The sequence below is a fragment of the Bos indicus genome, chromosome 17, assembly GCF_029378745.1.
Source record: "Bos indicus isolate NIAB-ARS_2022 breed Sahiwal x Tharparkar chromosome 17, NIAB-ARS_B.indTharparkar_mat_pri_1.0, whole genome shotgun sequence".
In the NCBI taxonomy this organism is placed as follows: Eukaryota; Metazoa; Chordata; class Mammalia; order Artiodactyla; family Bovidae; genus Bos; species Bos indicus.
Genome location: NC_091776.1, coordinates 48339650 through 48355297, shown reverse-complemented (window position 1 = coordinate 48355297; position 15648 = coordinate 48339650). Strand labels below are relative to the sequence as shown.

The 15648-nt window shown below is 47.3% G+C and overlaps 1 protein-coding gene and 1 non-coding gene across 7 annotated transcripts in view; both read left to right on the top strand.

The window, feature by feature from the left end:
- Positions 1–325: 325 nt before the first annotated feature.
- The window catches only part of GLT1D1 (glycosyltransferase 1 domain containing 1), a 115468-nt gene continuing 100145 nt past the window's right edge, over positions 326–15648 (top strand). For 2 of the 6 annotated variants that reach the window (XM_070769358.1, XM_070769359.1), the window contains exon 1: positions 327–743. In XM_070769358.1, coding sequence (XP_070625459.1) covers positions 676–743 — 68 coding nt within the window. In that variant the 5' untranslated portion in view covers positions 327–675. Of the gene's footprint in view, positions 744–15648 lie in introns of all 6 variants that reach the window. The other 4 variants (XM_070769355.1, XM_070769357.1, XM_070769356.1 and 1 more) reach the window with 4 other exon arrangements.
- TRNAE-UUC (transfer RNA glutamic acid (anticodon UUC)) lies at positions 7242–7314 on the top strand. Its single transcript has one exon. It is a non-coding gene; the product is annotated as a tRNA-Glu (tRNA).

Sequence of the window (15648 nt, the reverse complement as noted above, 5' to 3'; positions counted from 1 at the left end):
CTCATTTTCAAAAGATATCAGAAATCCCACGTGGTGGTACCCATGGGAGCGGACTTCAGGTCAACCTGATCCCCTTGGGAGTCCACTAATGGCCTCCTCTGGTTCCTGTAGGAGGGACTTGGTCATCATCCCTTGTGCCAGCCACCGTGGAAAGGGACTCGCAACCCTTGGTCCCCAGGGGAGCAATGGGCAGCCACCCTGGTTCCTCTGAGTGTGTGTGTGTGTGTGTGTGTGTGTGTGTGTGTAGTGGGGAACCTGTGGCTAACCCTGGTCCCTGTGGGAGGGGATTGTGGCTACCCAGCCCTCCTTGTCTAAGTGGGAAGGGACCTGTTATCTCAGATTACAGGCCACATGGATGCAGACCTATGTTCACTCTGGGACCACCAGAGGAGCCTCTTCTGGTTCCCATGTAGGGGACCCGCGGATGCCCCGGTGCTGGTCCCATGGGAGGGACCTCGCGGACGAACCCCCACCCCCCACCTTTCCGGGCAGGCGCCCCACTCGCAGCCCAGCACGCCCCAGAGTCTCGGCGCCGGAACCGGCGAGCGCGGGCGCGGCCTGGGGAGCGGCGGGCGGACTGACTGAGCCCGGCCGCCCGCCGCCCCGGTCCGCGGCCCCACTCCCGCCCCGGGCCCGGCTTCGGTGGGCGGTGGATGGCCGGGCAGCGGCGGCGGCATGCGGCTCCTATTCCTGGCGGTGCTCCGGCGGCACACGGGCAACGCAGTCACCGCCCAGCGCGTCCGGTAGGTGCGGCTGCGCCCGGGGCCTCGGCGAGGGCACCGGGAGGGGGCGGGGAGGGGTCGGCCTGGCTTTCCCGACCGAACCGCGCGCCCAAACGGACCCGCCGGCGGGCGCGGGGCCCGGGGAGCGCGGGGCTGCGAGGCGCGCGCTGGCTCGGCTCTGGAGCGGGGGCCCGGGCCCTAGCCTGGCGCTCCGATTCTAATGAGACGCCCGGGGCCGCTCGGCGGGTGATCCCAGTGATACCCGGCACCCGGGTGGCCCCGTGAGGCAGCGCGGCGGAGGCTTCTCGGCGCTCTCCGCGCGCATCTCGCCGGGGCCGCTTTCAGGGATGCCCCCTATTGATTGTGAATGCCTTAGGTTTGGGGAGACAGCAACGAAACCCCGAGTCGGGGCTTCCGGACGCCACATTTCAGTGGGGACGCTAGAGGAAGAATAAAAGCATATGGGTCCATGTATACAGTGGTACCTATAGACCCATATAGACCCATATAGGCACAGGCCAGGGGCCGCGTGTGCGTGTGTGCCGTTTCAGGCAGGATGCTCAGGGAGGCCTCCCTGTTGGAGTGACATCTGCGCAGAATCCTGGGTGCCAGGAGCGTTCCTTGAAGCCGGGGCGGCCTGGCGGGGTGTGGGGGGAGGGCGGGTGGCTAACCAGAATTTCCAGGCAGAAGGCGCAGCAAAAGTACAAACCAGTGTTCCTGCATCCTGCCATCCTAAGTACGTTTCTTTGGACTTCCCTGGTGGTCTAGTGGTTAAGAACCCACCCTGCAATGCTGAGGATGGAGGTTCGATCCCTGGCGGGCAAAGTAAGATTCCACAAGCGCTGTCACATGGTCAACATACCCACCTCACCTACCCACACGCTAAGAAACAAACTAGTCTCTCTTCCTTACCTACCCCTCTCCCTGCCTGGCTATCTTCTTAACACTTGTCTTTTAATGCAGTTGCAGTTTTCTTGTTTTCTAGATTTACCCCTCTACTTTTTCTCTTCTCCCTGCTGGAAGGTAAAAGTCCTCAGGGCAAGGAGGGAACTGATTAGTGCCTGAAGCTCAGTTCAGTTCAGTTCAGTTCAGTTGCTCAGTCATGTCTGACTCTGCAACCCCATGGACTGCAGCACCGCAGGCTTCCCTGCCCATCCCCAACTCCCTAAGCTTGCTCAAACTCATGTCCATCAAGTTGGTGATGCCATCCAACCATCTCATTCTCTGTCCTCCCCTTCTCCTTCCTTCAGTCTTTCCCAGCATCAGGGTCTTTTCCAAAGAGTTGGCTTTTCACATCAGGTGGCCAAAGTATTGGAGCTTCAGCTTCAGCATCAGTCCTTCCAATGAATATTCAGGACTGATTTGCTTTAGAATGGACTGGTTTGATCTCCTGGCTGAAGTTTCATAGCAGCCTTTTTTTTTTTTTTTTTTTTTAGGCAGAGTGACTTGCTTCATGTAATTTCTCAATTGACTTCCCCTCTGTGAACCTGCTTCCTCATCATGAGAATGAGTGATGGGGCTGTGCCTACCATTTACAGTTTTTCCGACCAAAATTTTCACCATACAGGTTTAAGGTAGTAACACTGCCATCACTCATTTGGAAGGCAGCTGTGCTTGCCACTACTTTTATTTATTTTTTTCCCATGCTGTGCCACATATGGGATTTTACTTCCCCAACTAGGGATTGAACCTGTGCCCCCTGCACTGAAAGTTTGGAGTCTTAACCCCTGGACCACTGCGGAAGTCCCAGTCATCACTCATTTGGACACAAGTAGCCAGGACGCACACAGTGGTCTTCACCCTCATGGAGCACATTCTGTGAGAGGAAGAAAGATTTGGGGATATTAACCAGAAATAAAGGAGGTGATTGAGGCTGTGGATGCAGAGAAGGGCTCTCTCAGGAGGTGACATTCAAATAAAGACCTCAGTGACAGAAGGGCTCACCCACTAAAGGGCTTCCAGGGGCACCAGACAGGCACTGCCACAGACATGTAGCAAGGGTGCAGGGTCCTTTAGTTACTGTGTTCTTTTTTTTCCTGGTTGTACAGGATGCAAAATATTGCTTTGGTCGGTCTCTCATCAGAGCCAGGCTTTGGCCTCCCCTTCACGCACTCAGGAAGATTGCTGGGGATGGGAGTAGAGAAGGGGAAAAGCAGAAGTTGCTGGAAGATATCTTTTGTCTTGTGAAAGCCTGGGTTCCTTGAGGAAATGATGCTGTGTATCCTGAAGGAGAGGGGAAGGTTTCCTTGGCAACAAACTTCCCTGGGAGCCAATTACCAGAAAGCAGTGAGAGCCAGAGGTTCAGACTTTCTCTGAGGGAGACTCCTGTGATCCTCCAGTGACCCTGGGCCATAGGAGAGGGAGCCCCTCAAATGAATAAGATTGGGGTTCCGAACCATCAGTCTACCTGGGCAGGCTGAGTTAGATAAGACTGGGCTTACAAAAAGGGGAAATGGGTCCATTCTTGCACACTCAAGCTTGTAGTTGTGAATGAACACCCGATATATAAATGGTGATGCTGACTTTCGATGGGCACATCCACACGGCACAGGACGACATACAGGGCACTCTGGGAAGCTATCCTGGGCTAGACTTAGGCTGGTTCAGATCTCCTGCCTTCACTTGCCAGCTTCCCTGCTTAAGATCTCTAAGATCTAGGTCAGGTTACATGATCACAGCTCAAACCTGCCACATAGGCTTGTTGTTAGGATCAAATGTGAGTGTTTTGAAACAGGGTGTGGTACTTAGTACGCACTCAGTAAACATGGGCTGGTTATTAAACTATGTACCTTAGTTGGCAAAGCAGGGAAGGGTCAGTGTGAACAGGGTGGTGTCTCGGGTTGCGGGGCAAGCAGGTGGAATGTTGGTAAAAGCGGATCCCTTCTGAACCAAATTGTGCAAACTAAGCAGTACAGAATATTCTAGGTCAGTGATTTTTTTTTTTTGGCTGCATCTTGAGCAATGCAGGATCTTAGTTCCCTGACCAGGGGACCATTAAACTGGTGATCCCTGCAGTGGTTAAGCTTGGAGTCTTAACCACCGGACTGCCAGGGAAGTCCCATAGGTCAGTGCTTCTTGATGGGAGCAGAGGCCAAGAAAATGTGTGACAGAGGAGGGAGTGATTTTCCCCCGAGAACATGGAGCAATACCTAGAGGTATCTTTGGTTGTCACAGCTCCCGGCATCCTGTGAGTAGAGGCCAAGGATGCAGCTAAATACCCTCCAATGCACAGGGCAGCCCATGACAAAGACAGAATGAGCTCAAAATGTCAGTGGTGCTGAGGCTGACAATCCCTGCTCTTGGTGGAGTCAGCAGATGTGGCTGGAGGGGTAGACCCAAGTCATGAAAGACCTTCAGCTATTCATTTATTTTTAGCTGTGCTGGGTCTTCATTCCTTTGAGGGCTTCTACTCTTTGGTTACAGTGTACCGGCTTCTCATTGCCGAGTTTTCTGATGTTGTGGAGCAGGGGCTTTAGGGTATGTGGGCTTCAGGAGTTACAGCTCACGGGCTCTAGAACATAGGCTAGTAGTTGTTCAAGGGTTAGATACCTCACGGCATGTGGAATCTTCCCAGACCAGGGCTCTTGGGAACCCTTGTCCCCTGCATTGGCAGGCGGATTCTTATACACTGGACCACCAGGGAAGTCCTGTTGGCAGAATTTTGAAATACCCTAATCAAGGCCTACTCTCTGGGATTGTCTCCTAAGCCCCATGAATGTTAGAAACCTGCATCAGAGGTTTGTTCACCAGCATGCAGCGTTTCATAAAGAAGAGAACTGTTTAGGGTACGTGGTTTGCTGCACAGTTATGGGGGCCTTTGTGTGGAGGAGAATCAGGGAGCCCTGCACACCCAGCAACCCTGCTGTCTGCATCTCCCTTTGGTCAGTGTCCCCACTGTGTCACCTGGCTCAGCTAGAAGCCAGGCCCAGTGAGAGAATCCATGTTTCCCTCCTCTCACTTCTAATCCCCTGAGGCTTTCAACAATTTCCAGAAGAACCCCCAAATCCTGAGGACCCTCTGAGCCAGGCAAATGGGTTCAGGTCAGTTCCTCACAGTAAAGGTGGAAATTTAAATTGCACAAGTTAAAAAAGAAAGTCATAGCATTCTCTTTGGGACAAAGTAACGGGAGATCAGTGTCAAAGGACACCTCCTGTTAGGCTAAAATCAATAACAGGGTCAAGTAGTAGGTCAGAGATCCTCCACCTCTAAACTCAAAGGTATTTACTCTCTGGCCATTTCCAGGGAAGGTTTGCTGACCCCTGCTCTAAATCAGACCATCAGAGACTTGATAGATTACTACGTCCCATACCTAGAGTTTTGTCTGTGGTGTTGTAGCCATGCGTTCCGGGAAACAAATTCACTCAGGACAATGCAGATAGTGGAGTGCAGTTTATTACACCGGCGGGCCCAAGGCAGTTTATTACTCCTCTTGGCCAAGGACCCTGACCAGTTTTTGTGAAAACCTTATATACCCTAAGTGTACTTGCTCAAACCCACCTCCCCAAATTCCTTGAAACTAGTCTGGACAAGGTAAAAGAGATATGATCAAAGTTAACCCATGATTCATGTGTCACAAGACTAGGTAAACAGTGGACATTTATCAATAGGCCTGTGGTCATATCCTAATAAACATAATGGAATTTACCACTTTGTTCTATTACAGAGATAATTAGCATATTCTTTTAGGCAACGGAGAGTCCAAGTCCAAGTCCTGAGGCTCTTTTATCCGGGGTGGGGTCTGGTTTTCCATTGGTATGCCATTTCTACAGACAAACCGGGCACAAAGTTCAGAGTCCATTGGGAGGGTGAGCCTGGCCTAAGATGGAGTCCAGCTCTGTCTGTTTCCTCCTTCAGTGCGGCTAAAGGTTTAAGGATGTCAAGTGCAAATTGGCACTTGCCAAGAGCGCTGCCAGCGACTGAACAAGGGCATTTGCCATCTGCCTCTGTGGAGATTGAACCCTGTGCTGCTTTAGCTGTTGACCTTCAGCGCCCCCTGAGGGAGTTCAGGGTAGAGTGAGGACTGTGTGCTCCAGGGAATCTGGTGGGACAGGTCTTTAGATAGTCAGATATTTTCAGGAACAGATTTTATGATCCCAATCCTTTTTGTTTGTTTTGTTTAGTTGCTCAGTTGTATCTGACTCTTTGCAACCCCATGGACTGCGGCATGCCAGGCCTCTCTGTCCCTCACCATCTCCCTAAGTTTGCCCAAGTTCATACCCATTGCATTGGTAATACCAGCCAGCCATCTCATCCTCTGATGCCCTCTTCTCCTTCTGCCCTCAATCTTTCCAAGCATCAGGGACTTGTATTGAATCAGCTGTTCTCTTCAGCTGACCAAAATACTGGAGTTTCAGCTTCAGCATCAGTCCCTCCAATGAGTATTTGGAGTTGATTTTCTTTAGGATTGACTGGTTTGATCTCCTTGATGTTCAAGGGACTCTCAGGAGTCTTCTCCAGCACCACAGTTGGAAGGCATCAATTCTTCAGCACTCTGCCTTTTTCACGGTCCCGCTCTCACAACCGTAAGTGACCACTGGGAAGAGTATAGCAGTGACTATAAGGACGTTTGTCAGCAGAGTGTTGTCTCTGCTTTTCAACACACTGTCTAGTTTTGTCATAGCTTTCCTGCCAGGAAGCAAATGTCTTCTAATTTCATGGCTGCAGTCACCATCTGCAGTGATTTTAGAGCCCAAGAAGAGGAAATATGTCACTACTTCCACCTTTTCCCCTTCTATTTGCCATGAAGTAATGAGGCCGGATGCCATGATCTTAGTTTTTTTAATATTTAGTTTTAAGCCAGCCCTTAACTCTCATCCTTCACCCTCATCAAGAGGCTCTTTAGTTCCTCTTCTCTTTCTGCCATTAAAGTGGCATCATCTGCACATCTGAGGTTGTTGATGTTTCTCTCGCTTCTCTTGATTTCAGCTTGTAACTCATCCAGCCCGGCATTTCTCATGATGTACTCAGCATATAGGTTAAACAAACAGGGTGACAGCCCTATCATACTTCTTTCTCAATCTTGCACCAATCAGTAGTCCCGTACTGAGTTCTGACTGTTGCTTCTTGACCCACATGTAGGTTTCTCAGGAGACAGGTAAGATGGTTTGGTATTCCCATCTCTTTAAGAGCTTTCCACAGTTTATTATGATTCACACAGTCAAAGGCTTTGGTGTATTCAATGAAACAGAGGTAGATGTTTTTCTGGAATTCCTTTGCTTTCTCTATGATCCAGCAAATGTTGGCAATTTGATCTCTGGTTCCTCTTCAGATCCTCATGACTAGCAGAAAACCTTCTGTAAAATGAATGCTTAATGGTATTGAGCTCCGCCTTAACCAAAACCTTATATGTTAATCTTTCCCCACTGCCTCTTTGGAGCAGTCTCTCAGAGCTATCTGAGGTGTTGCCTCTTGGGCTGCAGTCCTCATTTTGCCCCAGATAAACTTAACTCGCAACTCCCAAGCTGTGCATCTTTTTAGTAGAAAAGAAAATGCAAGAAAAGAGATGGAAAAGAAGGAACTTCCCTGGTGGTCCAGTGGTCAGGGCTCAGCACTTTCACTGCTGAGGGCCCTGGTTCAATTCCTGGTTGGGGAATTAAGATCCCACAAGCTACCTATTTTGGCCAAAAAAAAAAGAAGAACAAGAGATGGAAAACAAGAAAAGGTGGTGAAAGATTGAGGCTTGCTGGGTCCACAGTTCTGGGACTTCCTTGGGGATTCAGTAGTTTAGACTCTACAGTTCTAATGCAGAGGGCGTAGGTTCAATTTAATTTTTAATTTTTTGGTGGGGCCCAAAAATTAAAAACAAAAAACCAGAATCACACAGCAGAGTAGGGAGTTCTAAAAGTTGGTGCTTGGACCAGGGCTCTGACACCAGAGTGAATGCAATGTCCCTGTGTTGAGAGAGCCAGACTTTGTACAGGAGTGTGTGGTTGTGTGTTCTCTTTTTCCTCCATCTGAAACACAGTGTGATTTTATTTGATGGGAAGTAGTTTAGATAACAGAAGCAAACAGAAGACTTTGTGGAAATGCACTGGAGGGGGAAAAAAAAGGAGGAAAGCAAATATCACATGTAGTACAGTCCTGACCCTACTGCCCAGGGACCCTCTGCTGGTATAGGTCTGAATTCTGCTGTAACCACCAAGTGTTGCTGGGGGTTTGGCTCTGCAGAAGAGTTCAAAGATACTGTTCTATGTACCCCTTGACATGGAACCAGGACCCTGTCCCACAGCTGCAGTATTGTTTCTTGACTGCTCTTCCCTTGTCTCCGCAACCCCTCCCTACCCTGATGAACAACTATTTGAACCTGCTCTTTGGACCTCAGAGAAGGTCACCGAGGCTGTATGAAGCCTATTTCTTATAAAGGCTTCCATACCCGGAAGCCCCACAGGGTCCTGCCCAGTTTCAGAAACTGCAGGTGTACATTAAGTCAGTGAGAAAAGGCTTTCATCTTTTCCCCTGATAAAATCATTGTTGCTTATTGTTTTCATTCAGCAAATATTTATTATTGCACATCTCCAGGGGCACAGAGCTGGGAAGGCTCTGGAACAGAGGAAGACAGGTTAGCTCTGCAGAAGCCAGCAGCTGCTCAGCCAGAGAATTTTTAGCACATCAGCTCAACGCTATGCCGTCATTTGAAAGAAGATTTCGGCATTCTAGCACGAATGTACAATCACACAGATTCTTTAATTACAATATGATCAATGCTAGGAAGAACTGCCAGGTGGAAAGAGTGTGTTCTACCTGCCAATGCAGGAGACGAAAGAGACGTGGGTTTGATCCCTGGGTCAGAAAGATCCCCTGGAGTAGGAAATGGCAACCTGCTCCATTATTCTTGCTTGGAAAATTCCATGGGCAGAGGACCCTGGCAGGCTACAGTCCATGGGGTTACAAAGAGTTGGACATGATTGAGTGCGCTCACACACACACACACACACACACACACACACACACAAGAGTGTGTTCAAAAGACAGACCTATTTCTAGAGGGTCTGGGAGGCTCCCCAGAGAAATAGCTTTTCCTTTCTCATGCAGTTTTTTTAATTGAGATATAATTCACATACCATAAAATTCACCCTTTTAAAGCATCCAATTCAGTGGTTTTTAGTATATTCATAAAGTCACACAACCATCACCACTATCTCATTTCAGAACATTTTTAACCATCTCAAAAGGCACCCCAGACCCATTAACTGTCATCTTCCCCTCCGCCCCCCAGTGCCCCTCCCCAAGCTCCAGGCAGCCAATAATCTTTCTGTCCCCATGGATTTGCCTTTTTTGGACATCTCATATAAATGAAATCATACTCTATATGGTCCTTTCTGAAGGCTCTGCAGAATGCATCAGTACTTAATTCTTTTATAGCGGAATAATATATTCCATTTATGGCCATATCACATGTTGCTTGTCCATCCATCAGCTGAAGGACATTTGAGTTGTTTGCACTTAACTAGCTACTATGACTAGGGCTGCTGTGAATGTTTGCATATGAGAAAAAAACTTTTTATTTATTTTTTATTATTTATTTACTTTGGCCACACTGCACAGCACGTGGACTCTTAGTTCCCCAACCAGGGATGGAACCCACGCCCTATGCATTGGAAATATGGAACCTTAACCGCTGGGTCACTGGAAAAATCCCAAGAGAAATAACTTTTTAAGCTGGAGCTTAAAACCTGTGGGTTAATTGGATGAAGAGGGAGAAAGGTTGGGAACAGCATTTCTGGCCAAGGGACCCGCCTGTGGGGATGCCCTGACACAGGAAGCAGCTTGTGGAGTTGAGAAGTGGAGGCATCTGAAGAGTTAGCAAGAGAGGGCAGCTTCCAGGTGAAGGTTCTGGATTGAATGCTAGCAAGATTTGGGAGTGAGGGACTGAGGTGGGTGACATAGGAACAAAGGGAGAGTACAGGCTTGAAAATGATTTGGAAGGACCTGGGATGATGTAGCAGAGGAGAGAGATGATGTAAGAGATGTAAAAAATTGAATATTTCCTGCCATACCAGTAGACAAGGACGTCACAGTCATTGGTGATTGCAGCCGCCACTGATGGTGAGCTGGTGAGCCCTGAGGACACTCAGGAAGGAAAAAATACCTGCCATCTATTACTAGCAGACATCAGACTGCAGCCTGAGGAATCTCAGGATGTGAAAACTGAGGATACTGGCCCCAGATAGCTGAGGTGCATACCAAAGGAATGATTTCACCAAGCCCAGACTCTTGCATCTTCCCAATACATAGAAAAGTCCTCAATTCCTTAACTTGAGATATCCGGTTTTCTTTTTGTTGTTGCTGCTATAATTTTCCTTTTTTAAAACATTTTATTTTGTACTGGGGTATAGCTGATTAACAAGCAACGCTGTGATAGTTTCAGGTGAACAGTGAAGGGACTCAGACATGCATATCCATGTATCCATTCTCCCCTAAACTCCCTTGTCATCCAAGCTGCCACATAGCACTGAGCAGGTTCCCTGTGCTATACAATAGGTCCTTGTTGACTATTCATTTACAATACAACAGTGTGTATAAGTCAATCTCAAACTTTGGAACTATCCTTTCCCTTCATCCCATCCTCTGGGCAACCTGTAAGTTTGTTCTCTATGTCTGTAAGCAGGACTCTTGCTTTATCACTAAATTATCCTTTCTTATTTTATTTTCTATTTTTGGGAGTTTGTTTTTCTTTAAAAATTTTTTCTTTATTATTTTTTTGTTTTGTTTTGAGCAATTGATGGTTGCTTCTATTCTATGTTCCCTCCCTTCCCTAATTAATAACTGCTTGAGTCTGCTCTTTGGAACTCTTGGGAGGGTCTAGGAAATGAAAGCCTTTTGCTACAAACAAGAAATAGGGGACAGAGAGGGGCTTTGTGACCCTCTGAGGTCAGAGTACTGTTGCTGTGGAAGGGATGAAGGGCCTCGGGGAAAGATCACCTCTGTGATTAGAGACCCTGAAGGTTTATGAGAAGCTAGACAGGATTTTAGGTCAAGAACAAGAAAGGCTCTAATCTGATGGTCTATAATAGTAACAGAGATTTGCAGCCTCATGTCACTGAAAACCCAACCCTAATCACATAGACAAGGAAAGGGATTTAGCTGCTTATCCTATAAAAAGTCTGAAGGTAGGGCAGACCTCGGGCATGATGTTACTTTTAAGACGGTATTGATGGGAGTTGCTCTCTCTGTCTTGTATCCACTTCCCATGCTTGTCAGGTTTTCTTTGCTGGCACCTCCCAACTCTATATCTATTCAGTTCAAGCCCAGCAAGAAACAGAACTCTCCCTGGTGGCTCAGACAGTAAAGTGTCTGTCTGCAGTTCAGGAAACCTGGGTTTGATCCCTGGGTTCGGAAGATCCCCTGGAGAAGGAAATGGCAGCGCACTCCAGTATTCTTGCCTGGAAAATCCCATGGACGGTATCCCATGGACGGCGGAGCCTGGTAGGCTACGGTCCATGGGATCTGCAAAGAGTCGGACACAACTGAGCAACTTCACTTTCACTTTCAGCAAGAAACGCAAATCTGAGTCCCTGAAAGTGCAGTCCCACGTCCCAGAGTGCCTGCCCTGGGCTGGTTGTATGCATAGGTGGCAAGCTTTGATTGGATCCTGGAGTTGAGTGCTTCACACTGAAATGAGGGATGCGTATGTTCAAGGAAGAGGGGAAGTGGAAATGGATGTTATCGAAGTGTCGACAAAAAAGTGCAAGGTGAGAGTTGCGAGCTAAGTTTTATTTGGGGTAAAATGAGGGCTGCAGCCTGGAAGACAGCACCTCTGATAGCTCTGAGAGACTGCTCCAAAGAGGCAATGGGAAGAAGGAAGGTCAATAGGGGAGTTCAGTGCAATTGAGCGCTTACTTTACACAAGGTTTTCTGCTAGTCATGAGAAGCCGATGTCACCATGAAGGGATTTAGTGCTTTCCTAGATAGGAAGAGATACAAAGTTTGGGATCATGAAATCAGTTCCTGGAAATATCTATCTAAAGACCTGTCCCACCAGATTCCCTGGAACACAGAGTGTCTCATTCCACCTTGGATTCCCTCAGCCCGTATTGAAGATCAATAGCTGCATCAGCATAGGGTTCAATCTCCACAGGAGCAGATGGCAAATGCCCTTGTTCTTGTTTGGTGGTGGTGGTGGTGGTTTAGTCGCTAAGTCGTGTCTGACTCTTACCATCCCTTAGACTGTAGCCTGTCAGGCTCCTCTGTCCATGGGATTCTCCAGGCAAGAATACTGGAGTGCTTTGCCATTTCCTTCTCCAGGGAATCTTCCTGACCCAGGAATTGAACCCAGGTCTCCTGCATTGCAGGCAGATGATTTACCAACTGAGCTATGTAGAAACTGGCAAATGCTCTTGGCAAGTGCCAATTTTTAGTTGACAGAGGTGACATATTTCAGAGTGAAAGCTTTACTGATACTTACCAGTAAAGGAAAGAGGAAAAGCAGACCTCTGAACTTTTGAAGTTTTAGTTCAGTTCAGTTGAGTCACTCAGTTGTGTCTGACTCTTTGTGACCCCATGGACTGCAGCAAGCTGGGCTTCTCTGACCATCACCACCCCCCAGAGCTTGCTCAAACTCATGTCCATCAAGTCAGTGATGCCATCCAACCATCTCATCCGCTGTCTCCGCTTCTCTTCCTGCCTTCAATCTTTTCCAGTATCAGAGTCTTTTCCAGTGAGTCAGTTCTTCACATCAAGTAGCCAAAGTATTAGAGTTTCAGCTTCCAGTGAATATTCAGGACTGATTCCCTTTAGGATTGACTGGTTTGATCTTGTAGTCCAAGGGACTCTCAAGAGTCTTCTCTGACACCACAGTTCAAAAGCATCAATTTTTGAAGGTTTAAGGGAAAAATAAATGTTGTAGGTATCCCTTGACTTCCTACTTTAGCATTCTAATCCCCTATGATGCAAAGGACATCTTTTTTTGGTGTTAATTCTAGAAGGTCTTGTAGGTCTTCATAGAACCAATCAACTTCAGCTTTTTCAGCATTTGTGGTTGAGGCATTGACTTGGATTACTGTGTTGTTGAATGGTTTACTTAGAAATGAACAGAGATCATTCTGTCATTTTTAAGATTGCACCCAAGTACTGCATTTTGGACACTTTTGTTGACTGAGGGCTACTCCATTTCTTCTAAGGGATTCTTGCCCACAATAGTAGATATAATGGTCATCTGAACTAAATTTGCCCATTTCTATCCATTTTGGTTCACTGATCCTTAAAATGTCGATGTTCACTCTTGCATCTCCTGCTTGATCCTGTCCAGTTTACCTGGATTCATGGACCTGACATTCCAGGTTCCTATGCAGTATTGCTCTTTATAGCATCAGACTTTACTTTCATCACCAGACACATCCACAAGTGAGTGTCGTTTCCACTTTGGCCCAACCACGTCACTCTTTTTGGAGCTATTCATGATTGCCCTCCGCTCTTCCCCAGTAGCATACTGGACACCTTCCAAACTGGGGGGCTCATCTTCTGGTGTCGTATCTTTTTGCCTTTTCATACTGTCCATCGGGTTCTCTCAGTAAGAATACTGGAGCGATTTGCCATTCCCTCATCCAGTGGACCACGTTTTGTCAGAACTCTTCACTGTGACCTGTCCACCTTGGGTGGCCCTGCATGGCATGGCTCACAGCTTCATTGCTATGCAACCCTCTTCTCCACGACAAGGCAGTGATCCATGAAGGAGTTCTAGAGCTGAAGAGGATGTAATCCATGTGTTTAGACATAAAGGGAGCCACTGTGTCATTTAAAACATTCTAGTAGTCACTTTAAACAAAGCAGAAACAGATCAAATTAATTTTAATAATACAGTCTTATGAACTCAGTATATCCAAATATTATTTCAACATGTTGTCAATACAAAAATTATGATTGCTCTGTATTCATTTATTTGATTGCACTGGGTCTTAGTTGTGGCATGCAAGATCTTTAGCTGTGGCATGCGAACTCTTAGTTGTAGCATGTGGGATCTAGTTCTCTGACCAGGGATCAAACCCAGGCCCCCTGCATTGGGAGTGCAGTCTTAGCCACTGGACTACCAGGGAAGTCCCTGTACATATATTTTACACTCAGCACATCTTTTTTCAACTTGCCACATTTGCAGTGCTCAGTTGGCTTTATTATTAGACAATGTAGGACTCACCCTGCAGATGGGACCTGTCTCTTCCATTTGATATAGGACCCCTCATTTCTTGTTGTCTCCCCTTCGCCCCAAGTTCATTTACTTCATCAGTCTGAGCTCAGTAGTCTTTTGGGTTCAGGAGACCTGATCTAGATGCTTTACCTGTTTTGTGACTATATGTTTGCATTATTTTAAAAAGAGTGACTTCCTAACAGTTATCTCTCAAGTATAAGAATCCACTAGAATCACATTAAAAAGTAGATTCACTTTACAGTTTGCAGAACTCACCAAAGGAGATAATATGCAAGGTAACACCATGTCCCACAAATGTGCTGTTATTATCTCACTGCATTTATGGAGAGGCAAGGGGGGCAGTGTTCTCTCCAGTTTACTCTCCTGAGCTGGGGCTCACGGGTTCATGTGGGCATTGCCTTGACAGGTCTTCATCTTGCTGAGCTTCATCATGGTTTCAAGACCAGCATGGTTTCTCTTAACTTATCTGAACTTCCTTTCTTAAAAAAGTTTTTATTTACTTAATTATTTTTGGCTGCACCGGGTCTCTGTTGCTGCACATGGGCTTTCTCTAGTTGCAGTGAGCAGGGGCTATTCTTCATGGTGGTGCACGGGCTTCTCATTGTGGTAGCTTCTCTTGTTGCAGAGCTAGGGGTCTAGGGTGCAGGCTCAGTAGTTGTGGCTTGTGGGCTCAGTAGTTGTGGCACACAGGTTTAGTTGCGCCTAGGCATGTGGGATCTTCCCGGACCAGGGATTGAACCCATGTCCCCTGCATTGGTAAGTAGACTGTCAACCACTGGACCACCTGGGAAGTCCCACGTCTCAGAACTCCCTGAAATAGTATCAGAGTGTGACATCTTACACTTCAACACAGGTAGCTTCACCCCACCAGTGACATGACATTCTTTCCCCCCAGGTGAACCATAGTTGAGCCAGGTTGACATCACGGGACAGTAATGTCAACACCAGGTTGACATTAGGTGCAATGTTCTATGAGAATCAGTGGGCCCCGCCACCTGCTCACACTTAGAGGCCCACAAGGTGAGATGGCCTTAAGAAATATTAGATTCCTGTTTCCTGTCTCAGGATCATGCAGGGGCTCATGGCTATGGAATGGGATGCAGTTCGTGTGGCCTGCCCTGTATCAGTTTTTCTTGCCTTTTTTTTTTTTTTTTAATGGAGACATCATAGCTTATCAAAATCCACATAGGCTAAACACACAAATGATTAAGCTCTGTTTGTGCACTCAGTTAAATATGATGGCTTTCAGCCAAGTGGAAGCAGATAGAGTCCTACTGAATCTTTGAATCTTGAGTCAGGGATGTGCAAGGAGGTTTAGTCAATTTCTAGAACATGCTCAAAGTCTCTTAATTTGTTGGAGATGCTTTTGTTCTCAAAAAAAAAAAAAGCCTTCGTTAAGCCAAATAAGCCAGAGTTCCTGGGACATAACAGGTGCTTGGGGAATTTATTAGTTGAATCAAGTTATTACTCATGACAAGTGAAGAGTGAAAGTCACTCAGTCATGTCTGACTCTTTGCGACCCCAATTCTCCAGGCCAGAATACTGGAGTGGGTAGCTGTTTCCTTCTCCAGGGGATCTTCCCAACCCAGGGATCAAACCCGGGCCTCCCACATTGCAGTCAGATTCTTTACCAGCTGAGCCACCAGGGAAGCCTAAGAATAATGGAGTGGGTAGCCTATCCCTTCTCCAGTGGATCTTCCCGACCCAGGAATTGAACCGGGGTCTTCTGCATTGCAGGCAGATTCTTTACCTGCTGGGCTACTGGGGAAGCCCAGTGATGCTGAA